Consider the following 15,011-nt stretch of genomic DNA (forward strand, 5'->3'; position numbering starts at 1 on the left):
TACTGATTTTGTGTCTTAATGTGTATTAAAATGTTTTATTGAAATTATATGTGGGGTTTTTTTTTTGCAAATGAAATAAACGAAACAAACAAATTGAAATTAGATTAGTGGAAATCGTAATTGCACACTCATTCTAAAACAAGCGACACAATAATTAAGCCAAATTGGACTTCCTAAGAGAAGAAGAAAAAATAAAGAAGAAGATGGCGTTCATGGTGGCGAGGAAATGAAGAAAATGACATTAGTGGCAAAATAAAGGGGAAAACAGAATATAGAAAACAGGGCGGAGCAGGGTGAGTAAATGACAATAAAAAGCAGGACAAGAAGATCGCGACAGAATACCAAAGATCGATACATTTATGATTATAGCAATATCGTCCTCATTTAACAGCGCAGGAGACGTTCCCCGATATGACATTATACCATTTCAACGATATTAATGGTGCTGCTTTTTTTTTTCTTGAGCGAGTTTCTCAGCTACTTAGTACACGACTTACGAGTACCTCTCAATAAACGTGGGCCTACCTAGTAAAACTAGTAAATCGTTCGTCGTATGCGTGGTCACCCATTCGTCGCTGGAGGGCGCTCTCAAGACCAGGTTGCGTCGTACTCCACAAGCCCAGTGCTTGCGAGATGCGATCCCGCGAGCGAGCTGGGCGAGCGAACGAATTTCTGCGAGCTCGAGATAGGTTTGGCTGAGGGTTGGGCATCCGTTCGTCGAAATTCAGTGCGACGACGCGACGACAGTGCGGACTCTCGACTCATCAAGTACACTGTAGATCCGCCACTTCGAAGGTAGGCACGCGTGCGCTTTGCTTCAAAAGGAACTCCGCTCCAGCTTCTAGCTAGCAGGCTTTGTTTTTGTTTTCATTCAATCGCGGTAGGCTGCTGGTTCCTATAGCTACTAGCTGTGAAACATGGCTCTTAATCTAGTCCTGGAATTATTCATTTTATTAACTCTTGCTCACCTTAACCTTGGCTCTTCCTTTGGAATGAATACCTCCTTCCCATGGCCTGCTAAACAAGCTATCTGGATACCTGGCGATATCGTTATAGGCGGTTTGCTTCGAGTACACCAGTCGTCGGACCAACATGTTTGCGGACAACTTTTGAAACAGTCGGGAATGCAATCCGTGGAAGCTATGCTCTACACCCTGGATATGATAAATAACGGTTCCATACTCCCTGGATTTACCCTAGGCTTGCGGGCATTTGACGATTGCAACCAGGAGGCCTACTCGCTCGAGCAGTCCGTCAAATTTGTCAGACTCGACGACTGGTTCGATTACGATCAAAACTTCGGAGCCGATATTGCCTGCAAGGCCAACGAATCGCTGACAGAACTCTGGACCAAGTGGAGGGAAGAGATGACCTCCCCTCAGCGTGTGACTGGTGTCGTTGGAGCGAGTTCCAGCGCCTGTTCGATTCAAGTTGCTAACTTGCTGAAGCTGTTCAAAATACCGCAGGTATGTTCACAAATGAACTGCTAACATTTATTTCCTGCAATAAATTTTGCAGCTACAAAAAGATATTTTCTGTGAGTCATTTTATGACTGGTCCAAGTCTAAATGTTGAACAGTGTTTATCGATCTTGGAAGAGGTCCATCTGATTGGTAATTCTCTAACGTTAATCAAGGCGAAATTTCGTTTGTACAAACGAAATTTCGCCTTAATCAAAGTGTTTATCGATGTTTTGCGTTCATTTGCCTCGATTTACATGTCATTGAATTGATACCTAAATCTACTTCGTTTCTATAAACTTCGAGTCATATGTCGTGATTGCTTTTGCTGGAGCAATTAAGTTGCGATCGAATCGCACTCAATAGACCCTAAATCCCTAAAATTTAATTAGAACTAAAATTAGATCTAGCACAGACTTCGTGCTAGATTCTAGATTCTCTTATTATTTTGGATTAAAAAACCCCAACTATCCTCTACCGTTAGCGTTTGGTTGAAAAAGCTTCATGTGATTAGTACTTTCAATCATGTCAATGTCGGCACGCTTGACACTCCGTGGCGTACTATATGAAAAATGACGTCACTTTTATGACGACACCATTTTCCAAATAGTATACAATATACAATTTGTATTGCCTTGAGAGTTTCTGGTTAAATCAATGGGCAGAGCCTGACTCCAAAATAGTAGGCCTATTTTCACTGAGGGGCGCAGCCCCGAATTGAATAGCACTTTTGGAGCTAAGCACCGGGGCTTATAGTTTTAGCCAGAAACTCGAAATTAGACAGAGTAAACTTTTGTTTTATATTTTGGATAAAAAATTTTAAGTACAAGAAAGGGGAGTTAATGTGAGGCGAGAAATTGTGTGGTGGATGCGATGTTGTGGATGGATGGATTCGACACTGACCGTACGAAGCAGCGCTGATGTCAGACTGTTACAGTTGTTTCGTCAGACATTGTTATATTTCACAAAGCAGGGAGGTGTAAAGAAGGAGAAGAAACAGGTACCGCATCTCTCCTTGCCGCCCAGAATGAAGTTATGCGCTCTGTTGCAGGTGTTAACGAATTGCTTCGACAAAATACAGCATTTCTAAGTAGGCCTATGCATCATTTCTCATTCACAACAAACCGAGCGAACAGCAACTTCGCTGGCCTGTTCAACATTTTTGCAGCAGTCATTAGTGTGTAGAGAAAAGGACACGCGAACAAAAATCAGTTTAAAAAAGATAAAGGAAAAAAAGGTACACGGTGTATACTACTTTAACTGTAAAATGCTATAAAGCACGCGGAAACACGCATTGGTCAATAATCACCTAATCCGACGGATTTCACATTTAGGTACTAAACCTGGCAAACAAGATTATGCACAAATGTGCGCCAGATGGTTAAATGCTAACTTTTTATTCGATACTAACGTTCCTTTTTTTAAGTCCCGGAATACCGGTATTAATACAACGTACCAAGAAAATTTAAAGAAAAACTTTAAAAGATTTATTCCGTAATTATACTAATAACCAAAAAGTTCTACACAAGATTTCAACATTTCCTTTGAAATGCAGCTTAAAATGGTTAAAATCAAGAACCTTTTATTTGGTCTCCATATGAAAAAAAAAAAAATCCATGGAAGAGCTGCTTGGAGCATGGAACATCAAAGCCAGTGGAATGCTAGGCATTCAATTGTCATGCTGTAAAACCTACGCATAATTTTGCAATTTAAAGTCCTCTACCAACACCTCCTTGCACAAAGTGACGATACGCAGCAGTCACTGTGCACTGTTAGAGCTGCTTTGTGATGTCACAATCGTTTTTGTTTGAAATTGTGACATATAACAGAGTGACGTTACGAAGCAGCGCGTAATGTCTAGTCGGCATTGTTTTGTAACATTTTGCAAACAGTATACTATTTGCAAAATGTCATAAAAGTGACGTCATTTTGCAAATAGCAGGCCTACGCCATGGAGTGTCAAACATGCCAACATTCTGACATAGCTGAAAATACCCATAATCACTTGAAGCTGTTTCAACCAATCACTGTATAGATGATAAATTTTTGATCCAAAATATGATAGGGCCTGTATACTATATGTGAACTGATGTCAAAAAGCAGTTGTGACATCGTGCACTGATCGATAGATATTTTGTACTTGGTTCCAAGCAACGCCAAGGAGTCGCGATCATTTCGATAAACGAAGATATTTTTTTTCCTCACGGGGGGGGGGGGGGGGGGGGGGGGGGGACATCCCACGCAAGTCAGGGGTGAGTGTGTGTGGGACGGGGTATCGCCCTGCCGCACTTATAAAAGGAGCTTTTGCATTTATTAATTAGAACAGGAATTCCAAAATTTTCAATAGAGAATAAGAAAAAAATATAGACGTAAATCTATGCACAGACAATTTTCATTGGCTAAATCGCGTGCGTGCGTCTTCACTGTGTAGACTAAGTGTATAGAGATAGCTATAGACCTAAGGTGGAGGGTGTAACGTGTTGGAGCTTTTGTATTTTTAGAAATGAAACTCAGTGACGTGGTGTATACTTTGGTGAAATATCTGAAAAATTTTCAGTCCAAAAATGTCTACCTTTCGAACAGGTTTGCAGACACAAAATCTATCGGAAATGAAGAAAAAAAAGACAAGCACATTGAAAAATCTTAAAATTAAGCTTTAAAATTCGACCGGGGGGGGGGGGGGAGGGAGGGGGATGGGAATCATCCCCCAGAAATAATCCGCTGATTTATTTTTATTCACTCTCCGCTCATGGGAAGGATTGCCATTTCAACCATAGTTAGGGCTGATTTTCGAAGGGATATCAACTGGTAACTCCCTGGGAGTTAGAGAGGGGTATACCATGGAGTTACTAGGCTAGTACCTCCTTGGGTATATGTGGTATAGCCCTCCTATTGAGGGTCATGAGTCCACAACATAAATCATTATCCCCTTGCCCTGCGGTAAGCGCGTTGTATCAAGGAGCTTTGAAGCTCCTTGGTTGTATTCTCTTCTGTTGCGCCACGTTTGTGGAACTCTATACCAGTCCAGCTTCGGAATTGCAACAGCCTCAATACCTTCAAGTCTGAACTGAAGGCTTATCTTTTCCAGCAACTCTGTGAATGATGTGTGACACTTTGTGGGAGCTGGGCGCCTTTGAATGTTTCTTCAGATAAATGGCGCTATATAAATGCTGTTTCATCATCATCATCATCATCATCATTATTGTACTATAGTAGGTCCTTTGTGGGGGTCAAAGTTTAAGGGTCGAACCAGCATTAAGTGAGTCATACTTAGACTAATCATACAATGATAGTTAATTCTTAGATCAATTGAAGAAAATCTTTCAAGTTCGTCTCCTCCGGTGAGGATTAGTTTGAGAAGTGGACGGCTTATGTTTAGATTTATCACAGACTTCTGCGACGATTCAACGGATTAAAGTGATTGATATGATTAAACTTTTAAAGGTCGAAATGTAATTGATTACGTCATATTACTACTGTAATCACAAGTAAAAGCTACTCAGCGAGCAAGATATAGAAATTATACGACCAACTGTGCCTCATAAATCACTTCTTTCTATGTAAAAGAAGTCGCTGAATAAGCTTTAGTTAAGACACATGTTAGAAAAGTAATAAGTTGAATTCAGAGGGGGAAATTATGGAGTTCTCGCAGTTTAGTAAGGTTAGGGCCTAGTGTCTATTCATAGGCAAAATACCACATCGTTGGGCAGCCGTATTTCGAGATCCCACTAGTCTTGTGACTTCCTATATTGCATTCCAATCGTCGTTACTTTGTGTATAGAATCAATGCACGGTCTATGGACCCGTTCGGTTTGGTTGCTATTATTTGAGCCGGAACTTGGGGGCTTCAGTATGCCTAACGAATAACAATATGCTCTGACATGATAGCAATGCATCTGACTCATTGCATAACCAAGTTTGAATCATCTCTTTGTATTCTGGAAGCACCCCCCCCCCCTTCTTGAAATGGCTGATGTTAGTTATAGTGTTTTATAACCGTGTATAAGTCTATACCTGTCTGACGTTACCTAAACTATTTTAGGCCCTGTTTCATGACGAGTTATAATTGATTATATAGTTGATTTCTATCATAAGTCGTAATAATGGCAGCCTGTGCGGTAAGGGAATTTACAATCGATTATATCTTTTGATTGAATGGGGTCCTGATGTCATAATTTATACCCGTCCTTGAATAAATTTTCAAATGCACAGGTGTAACGATCTAGCAAGCACAGTCAAAGTATGGAGCTAGCACAATGTACTAAACCCCAAGGTCCAAGTTTGATATTTGATGTGATCGTTTGCATCCTATGGGGGAGTCCTCATTTTATTTTTCGTTGTTGCTGTTCTCATTGTCAAATGAGTTGTATAAAGTATACGCCCGCGACAAGTTTTATGGTGCAAATATGCATCACGTTTTGAGACATTATGATACTGATATAGGAAATGATGTATTGAGCAACAGGTGTTTTCTATATTCGATGACTCCTAAGAGTATGATGTTATTTGGGATGTATAGCTCTTAGTCTTAGAGATTGTCAGCGAAAGGAAAGAAAAATAAAGACGAAACCAGGGGACGACAGCGAAGTAGGCCTATATTATCTGTTGGTCGAACAGACGAAGGCATTTTACGAGACACCATTTGAGAATGTTTGATTTATTAGCAAGGCTTGAAAACATTAAAAAAATGAAAAGAAAAAAATCATCCTGCAAGTGTCCTGTGTGTTGTGTATATAGATCAGTGTCTTAGAGGGGTGCGCGTGTCAGTTCGAAACTGCGATGATAGTGCGTGACGGGCATTTTCTTCTCCGTGCATAACGCTCTATAGGCTCAACATAATATTAAGCCATTTCACTGTTATTTTCAGATTTGTGCATGTTCCTTTTTTTAACAAGAGTCGCCCTTGACAACCACAAAGCTTGCCGGTGGCTTGCCCTGCCTATTAGTCCATGGGCCAAGACCCGAAAAATGGGTTGTTGGTACCATCTGAGGTGGCACAACCTTTTTGGTGTCATTTTGTTTGTCGGGCATAGATATGCTTATCAAGCTATGATAGCATTTCCAAATGAGTAGCTTAGTCATAATAAATGAATTTTTAACCAATTTGGTCTCGTATTTATATCCCTATACTTCTGTATCGAAACTAAACCGCTATACAAAGAAGAGCACTGCCTTCTGTATGTCCACAGGTGTTCTGTTGTAAACGCGGTGCGCTTAGTCTTTATTCAAGGCAGCGAAGGGAATATCCAAAGGGTTATGATGTCCACAGCTGTCACGCGGTGCGCTTAGTTCTTTATCTAGACCAATGTACCGTTATCATATCTAAAGTTCCTCATAAAAGGGATTATCTATACTGTTTTTATACTACCCTATCAACAAATACATCAGTTTTAAACAAAAATCACTCTGTTCATTTACAATATCATACATTATAATGTATCGTAGTGTACCGGTACATTGTTTTTGCATTATCTTATATTGTTGGAGGGAAATAAAGCGACATTGGCGTGGTATCAGCATTTTCACCGTAGCGTTTTCACAGGAAAATGATAAATGATTGAAAAATACGGTAAAATTCACTAGGAATTGCTTTTGTTGTTGTTGTTGTTTTTAGATAAAAGGATATACACTGTATCATACGCTTTGGATATTCCCTTCGCCGTCTAGAATAAGGACTAAGCGCTGTGAACATCATAACCTTTGGATATTCCCTTCGCTGCCTTGAATAAAGACTAAGCGCACCGCGTTTACAACAGAACACCTGTGAACATACCATAGAGCTGCATTTTACAGCTCTATGGAACATACAGAAGACTGTGCTCTTCTTTGTATGGCGGTTAGTTTCGATTCAGAAGTATAGGGATATAACAACGAAACCAAATTGGTTAAAAATTCATTTACTATGACTAAGCTACTCATTTGGAAATGCTATCATAGCTTGATAAGCATATCTATGCCCGACAAACAAAATGACACCAAAAAGGTATTGCCACCTCAGATGGTACCAATATCTGGCCTGGCCCATGGACTATATACCCTATAAAGCAACAACTTAGTGAATTCCTGGCTATGGAACTTAATTGGAGGGAGCATGCAGGTGAATGAAATGTTTCGTAACTAGGCCGTACAGGAAAAGAAACATCAACTGTTGTAATGCATTGCAGAAACGGTCTATTGGTTAATGAATTCAAATGCTCTCCATTGATATTCCTTCTCTCTGCAATGCTCAGCTGCATATCATAGACCAGCACATACTGATCGGGATATACTGATTATGCATGCGCATACTTTTGAACAAAGAACAAGGGGTCGTAGGCCCTATATTGACCTACCTGACATACAGAAAGCTTGTCTAAAGCCCCGTTTTAAAAGAGCCTTTCAAACTAGAGTTACCACGTGAACGTTCGGGTAACGTCAGGGTAATCTTTTTGTTTTTTTCCACCCTACCTGTAAAACGGCTGCACGGACGTTGCGGCGGTAACTTTTGCTAAAATTGCCGCGACGCTACCCTGACGATACCGCGACACTACCAGAACAGCTGTCCTATTAGAACTGCGGTGACATTCCTTTGCTACACTCAACACGCATGCGCAAGATTGCCGACAGAGAGTAACAGAGAGGAAACCTACCCGGGTAAGGTTTTCGGTCCGTGTCTTTTAAAATGCGACCCCCTGATCGCGCTCTCCTGCGGTTTTCATGGTTTTATTGGAATTTTAGAGGATTTTTTTTTTTTTTTTACCCGGACACTACCCGGGAGTTGCCGCGTGAGACTTGCTTTACAATTCGAAGATAGCAACAACTAATTACTGTAATCTGGTTTCAGAATGTTGGAATGCAGTTTAATGAAGAACAGTTGAATTACATATAGGTTTGTTTTTAAGGCCCAGATATATTTTTATACATATACAATGTATCCACAAGTTTTGATACGATGTGAAAAATTTGCCTATTGCTATCAGCTGTGGATAATAACTATTTCTCAGATCATGCTGAATGAATTGACGTGACTTATTAATGTTTATGTTAACTCGATATCTTCGTTATATCGAAGTATCATAATATGTTGTCATACTATGCAATATGAGCTGTCCTCATTGCAAGTCATTATTCAGCCTCAAAAATGATTCATGATAGCTTCGACCTCATAGCGTGCAAAGTTTTTTGCTGAAGCCATAAAACGCATGCATGCTAAATTCAAGAGCTTATACTGCCGTCCATATAGACGACAATTATGAATGATAGAACACATGAATATCCCATCTCGTATTTCTAAAGTATTTTTTTAAGATAAATTTCTGCGCAAACGCGCCGAGTTTGACGGAAATACAGTCCATTGAGGGCGAAGCTGATGCTGTGTGTCATAATAAAGAGAAGCGTGTATTCACTCACAGAGGCCATTTTGCTGATGGAGCCGCCATTAGCCGACGCCGGCTTTTGGGAGACCAGAGGACCAATGACGTATACGTATCTGTTGTATAATGTAGGTCGGTTGAATGTTCGCGACAGTTGTGTTTGTACAATTTTATTCCATACACAATGAAAAGAAAATATTTTCCTTTTTTTTGTCAGCATCACCTCATAGAAATCGAATGTTTCCATCGTGTCAAATTCATCTTATACTGAGTACTTTTAAGTGCATGGCGGCACCTGTTTGAGGTTTGGCTCCACATTATGTTGTAATGTCGAACTCGTGGGCTGTTTTTACCTGGTGTCGAACTCACATAGGCCTTATATGCCTATAGTGCATGAGAACTCATGGGCTGTATGGCTCATGGACCTTTTTTTTCAGATGTCGAACTCGTGGGCTTATAATGACTCGTGGGTGTCGGTCTGGTGGGATGACCCCGGATATGTGGCTAGTGTATCTTGAAATGAATTTCCGTGGCCTTCGAGGTGTAGTTCGGGCGATGTTGATTACAGAAGCAACCAAGACAGTAGCGATCAATGATGAGTGTGTGAAAGCCCATGCATGACTCAGTATTTTGTGAGATAAGAATACTCCGAATCAACTCAACTCTTTGGTATTAAGTCGCAAAGGCAATCATTAAAATCAAAAGCTGAAAAAGTTAAACTGATAATTATCTCGTCATCCAATCCAGCTTCGAGTGATTATACTGGCCTCTATGAGATAAACCAACATTTGCATCAGTCTAAAGATCAAACTACATCCACAGTAACCCCCTGTTTCCACTACTCACTCTGGGCATGAAAGGAGTCGTTAATATTGATAATCTTAGGCAAAATTGCGGAAGCGCTCCTTCCTGGAATAATTGCCGGCCCGACATATTGGGGTAAAATATGGCGACGATTCGCGTGAAGACAATGTATAAGATATTCGCGTGAAAATTGAGTGTCGCAGCTGCAAGCCTTTCCGCATTTAGGTTATTACTTTCAAGAAAGATTTAAAGTATAATGGAGCATTCTTGGTAAGGATGACAGAGGTTTACATCTCCGTATGAGTCACGTTTATTAACTCTATATGTGCACGTGGGTGCATGCAGTGAAACGATGACCCACACGACTGTCACCGCCTCTTAAAGGGGCAATATGTACTTTTGGTTGAGATGGGGATTCAGGTTTTAACTTTTTACAATATGATTAGAAACTACTTATATGAAATACTAAAGGGCATACAATGTTTTAAGAATTGTTGAAAGTTTATTTCATGAGAATCGGCTTTGAATGCAATGACCGAGATATTCAGTACAAAGCAAAACAATGTGGTCCTATCATTTATTTCATTAGAACCACTTTCTTTTACATTTTTTTTTACTATCTCAGCCATTTCAGAACCGATTTTCATCAAATGGATATTTGATTCTTCTGAAAATTGTATGCTTTTTGTAATTTCCTATAGGTAGTTTTTAATCATCTCGTATGATAAGTTAAAACCTGTATCCCCTTCTCAACCATATACATCCCTTTAAGACAAAACGTCGATGTTGAGTGGTGGCGGTGTGTTAATACCGTGACATTGGTGTGAGCGAGATCGAGATTAGTAATTTCCCATAAACTCAGCGGTGATACAGCAATCACAATGATTTGACATCAAAAATAGTATTTTGTCACGTTATCGCCCCATAATTTTCTCAATATCCCCATGCAGTCGCACTCAAAACAAGCTTTGATTGTGGAAAATTTATGACTCCTCTTTTTTTGAAAGATGCGTGTGTGTGTGTGTACCTGGTGTGTATAATGACTGAGAATATAAAAGACTAAAATAGAACGCCTTTAATACGGTGTGCCTTAAAATGACAAACACAAATCTTCCGTTGTTTAGGTGGTTGATGAGTGATTGATGTTATCCGCCACTAGGAGCAAGCAGATGTTCTTGCATGCAGCTGTAGGAAGGCGCCAGCAAAATAATGTGAGGGCAGACGTCATCAATGAAGATTTCGTGGATAAGAGATGAATTATTTCGCAGAAAATATCAGGAGTTTAGATAGCTGTGTATACAGAGCAGGATTTGCCAAAAAGAAAGGGAAAAAAATCTTTTGACGTTCAGGATTTTGCAAGAGTTCTCTGCTGCCTTTACGATCACATTTGAGAGAAAAAAAATCTTAATAAATTTGACTTTTTTTCTGCATGTCACTTAAGCATTACATCGTATTTTTTCAGTCAGCGAATTGTCACTTTATAACTCGCACTTAGAGTGAGACTTTAATGTGAATGATTAAGTATAGAATCCATGTTATCTCAACATTTCGTTTCGTGAATATGTTTGTATTTGCGTTTACATGTACGTATTCATATTTTTGTTCATCTGAGAATTATTGCATGTTATGAATCATTGATATTCACATACATATGTCGTGGTATTACGCACTATTCAAATTTGTTTTATTTTATTTGTTTGTTTGTTTTTTTGCATGCATATATTATCTCACTATAAGTGAGTTTCAGCCATTTGAAAATATCTAAAGAGGCATATGTCGTGATTTCTAGCTCAACTGTGCCAGAGGCTCGATATTGCGATTATTCATCGTCCGGCGTCCGTCGTAAGTCGAGCGTCGCGCGAAACTTTTTACTTTTCAACTGCTTCTCGAAAACGCCATGACAGATTTTCACCAAACTTGGTAAAGAACCACCCTTCACAGATAATCATGAAGGCCAGAATAGACGCATATTGGCTTGGAGAGCATGCATAGGGGAAATTTTTCTCCCTCGTAGATTTGTTCTTCCAGTGCAATGTTGAAAGTTTTTAACAGTGCTTTCTCGAAAGTCAACATGCTTCCAGCTCCCGAGAAGACATAATTTTCACGTGTCCCTCCCCATGAGCATGAACGCCATCTGCCCACAGATAATTTGTTGTGTGTGCCAGAAATATGCTTTTATGGTGATAGTATACAATGATACGTCGTTTTATTCGAGCTTTAAACTTGGGACTATATATACTTGCCACAATGAATTAAGCATTAACGAATACACACATACACACATACACAAACAAACAAACAAACAAACAAACATGGGAATAATTAAGACCAGCTTGTTTTACCCTAAGACGTGAAATTCGCAAAAGGGATTTCCTCTCAAAGGTCTTTATAGGAGACGGGTGTATATACGATTTCCTCGCTCCCTAATCAGTGAAAATTGCACCAGTTCGTGAATATATTATACGCCGGAACAACATATTCCTCTAACCTGTAAAGGAGATCATCCCCAGTTTCCAAATTATGGTTGGAATCTTTGGATGATGAAAACTATGCCATCCACAGCTGAATAACTAATTCTCATTAATCTTGTATTCCTATACCAACATAATTTAGCACCTGCAGGTACCCGGTGTATAGGTCTACGAGGAAGAAAAAAGGGGCTTATAATATGTCTGTTCTATCTATTACAGAAGTAAGATTTTTATCCATGGAATGGCATCTTCATCACAAGTACAGTTCTTCCGGAGATCCTAGTTGTTTGTTACTTACTCTTGCATCAACCAGGGAGGTGGGGACCCACCTCCCTGCATCAACAGTCATTTTCTGTCAAAGGAAACACAAGGAGAAGGCGTTTTCACATCAGCCCGATGTTTCGAAATAGCGCGCTATTTTCTGACTTGGGAAATTAACCCGATCACGAAATAGCGCGCTATTTGATAATGTGAATACAAATTAGCGCGCTAATTTTATCGCTCTGATCAAGAAAATTTCTCGACTCCAACTCGGGAAATTTCCGAAATAGCGGGATGATTTGCGAACTAGCGTGCTATTTGATAAAGTGAAGTCGCCTCAAGAAATTAGCGCGATGCATCCCATCATGCCTAACGTGTTTTTGTTTGTTTGTTTGTTTGTTTTTTATACGCGCGCTCTACTAGTATACCCGACACTTAAGCCCGAAGAGACTAAGTCCGAATTTTTTCGAGCTAATTCGACAGCTGAGTATGTGCAAACAGCATAAGTAATGTGTGTGCCCTCTCAAAAATTCCTCATGATTTGTGTGCAGTTTGCCTCGATCGGGTCACACACGATAGGCATAATGGGATGCTATTTTCTGACTAGGGAAATTAAAAAATATCTCGAGCTTGGATTTTTATCGGGCTGATGTGAAAACGCCTATATTCAAATAGCGCGCTACTATCCCGCTATTTCAGAAATTTCCCGAGTTGGACTCGAAAAATTTTCTCGATCAGAGCGATACAATAATTAGCGCGCTCATTTGTGTTCACATTATCAAATAGCGCGCTATTTCGCTATCGGGAAAATTTCCCAAGTCAGAAAATAGCGCGCTTTTTCGAAACATCGGGCTGATGTGAAAACACCTACTGTTTGCGCATGCTCAGCTGTCGAATTAGCTTGAAAAAATTTCGGGTAATTCTCTTCGGGCTGATGTGAATAGGAAATGAAATTCGCGCTAATTTGCGATTGCGAAAAATATCTCGAGCTTGGATTTTTATCGGGCTGATGTGAAAACGCCTAAGGAGAAAAGGATGTGTGACGCAGGCAAAATTGACATGACTCGAATAGACCGTGTCTCTAATGTACTTGTATTGCAATAGACTATTTTCATAATATCATTCAAATTTTATGCATACCTTTTAAACAAAGTTGTTCTTGACACACCTGAAAGCTTGTCCAAGGCTTGTCCGACATAGCAACAACTAATGTATTCAGACTGACGGTGTCAGGCTGGATTCCACCAACTGAATTTCATTTAAGAAGAGCGGGTTAATGGAATACCTCGTCTCTATCTTCGAGGGAATGAAACGTCCATAAGTTTGAACACATTATAAAAATGGTCTGTTCATGGATGTTTCCCTTTCTATAGCCTAGTAACGAAGCATTACATTCACCTGCTCCCTCTCATTCGGTTTCATAGGAATTCACGTAGTTGTTGGTAAGTAGGCCTATATACGTAGATCCCAAGCCTCCGGCAAGCATATTTTCTTCATGTATGGACAAAGCATGCGCAAAATCTTAAGGCCCCGTCACACTACAGTGAATGCCCAACGAATGCCCAACGTATGTCTAATAAATTTGAAAATTTGAAGATATGTTAACATCCATTGGTAATAGTAGAATAGTTCGTAACATGCTTGGCATTCTTTTTATTCATTAATTTCGTCGGGATTCGCAGAGATACGCTGGAGCCGATATCATTTTTTAAACATGTCCAAAATCTCCAGCGTATCTCTGCGAATCCCTGTGAATAGCTAATGAATTCAAAGAACGTCAGACATGCAAACTGTCTTCACCTTTTCGAATTCGTTGGGCTTTCGCTTGGCATTCGTTGGGCATTCGCTGTATAGTGTGACGGGGCCTTTAATACAGAAACGGTCTGTGATGTTTTCTCCTCACAAACCTTACGTAATAATCACAAGCCCCAGCTGCGCATGTCGGAATTAACCACTGTGAAAAAGAGAAAGATCCACTTTCTTCTCCAGACGCATAGAAGTCAATCATTAATGGATTGAATATTGGCCTAGTTTTGACTTCGTCAGACACTGCCATGGAACTGCTAAAAGACTTTTGATAAAGGTCAAAACCTTTATCACAATCGTAGCGATATGAGATGGATATTTCTGTCATCTGTCGTGCTTGTTATCAAGTCGAGTTAATTTAATGTGTGATATGGTTAATGGCGTCCGCTATAGCTGCTGCCGTATCTTGCAGAAAATAAAATGATGATAAAGCTATAATGTAATACATGTAACAGTAAGTGTTGATGCATGAATTTCCTTTGGACTCTTCACGTGTATTAGTTATTCATTAAATCTTGACATATTCTTGCAGGAAATGTACTAAAATTCCAGATAATTAAGTTTGTTTTCATCAGTTGCCGCGAGAGGAATCATATAAGATGGACCAATGAATGTTAAGAGCTTTTCCGTTTAATGGGAGTTTGGCACGTGCTTGGTGTGTGCGTTATAATACCGAAAGGCTCATAAAAAAGCCACATACCACCTTTAACGAGATGTTTCGGATAAAGAGATCACTCCGTCATTCAATAAGGCTGGGAGCCGAGCCCCGGTAATTGCGAGACGCGTATCGATCCGCCAGTTATGGAACGCCATTAAGGAAACAATACAAAATTCATTTCACTCCAGCCAATATTCAT

General features: G+C 39.9%; 1 protein-coding gene across 1 annotated transcript in view; it reads left to right on the top strand.

Moving 5' to 3' along the window:
• The first annotated feature begins 1,109 nt into the window (after nucleotides 1-1,109).
• LOC139741451 (metabotropic glutamate receptor 8-like) overlaps nucleotides 1,110-15,011 on the top strand; it is an 88,602-nt gene continuing 74,700 nt past the window's right edge. The window contains exons 1-2 of the mRNA XM_071652032.1: nucleotides 1,110-1,262; nucleotides 1,323-1,466. Coding sequence (XP_071508133.1) covers nucleotides 1,125-1,262; nucleotides 1,323-1,466 — 282 coding nt within the window. The 5' untranslated portion in view covers nucleotides 1,110-1,124. The remainder of the gene's footprint in view (nucleotides 1,263-1,322; nucleotides 1,467-15,011) is intronic.

Source organism: Diadema antillarum, unplaced genomic scaffold (genome assembly GCF_040938485.1).
Source record: "Diadema antillarum isolate AM-2024a unplaced genomic scaffold, OU_Dant_1.0 seq00000931_RagTag, whole genome shotgun sequence".
Taxonomy (NCBI): Eukaryota; Metazoa; Echinodermata; class Echinoidea; order Diadematoida; family Diadematidae; genus Diadema; species Diadema antillarum.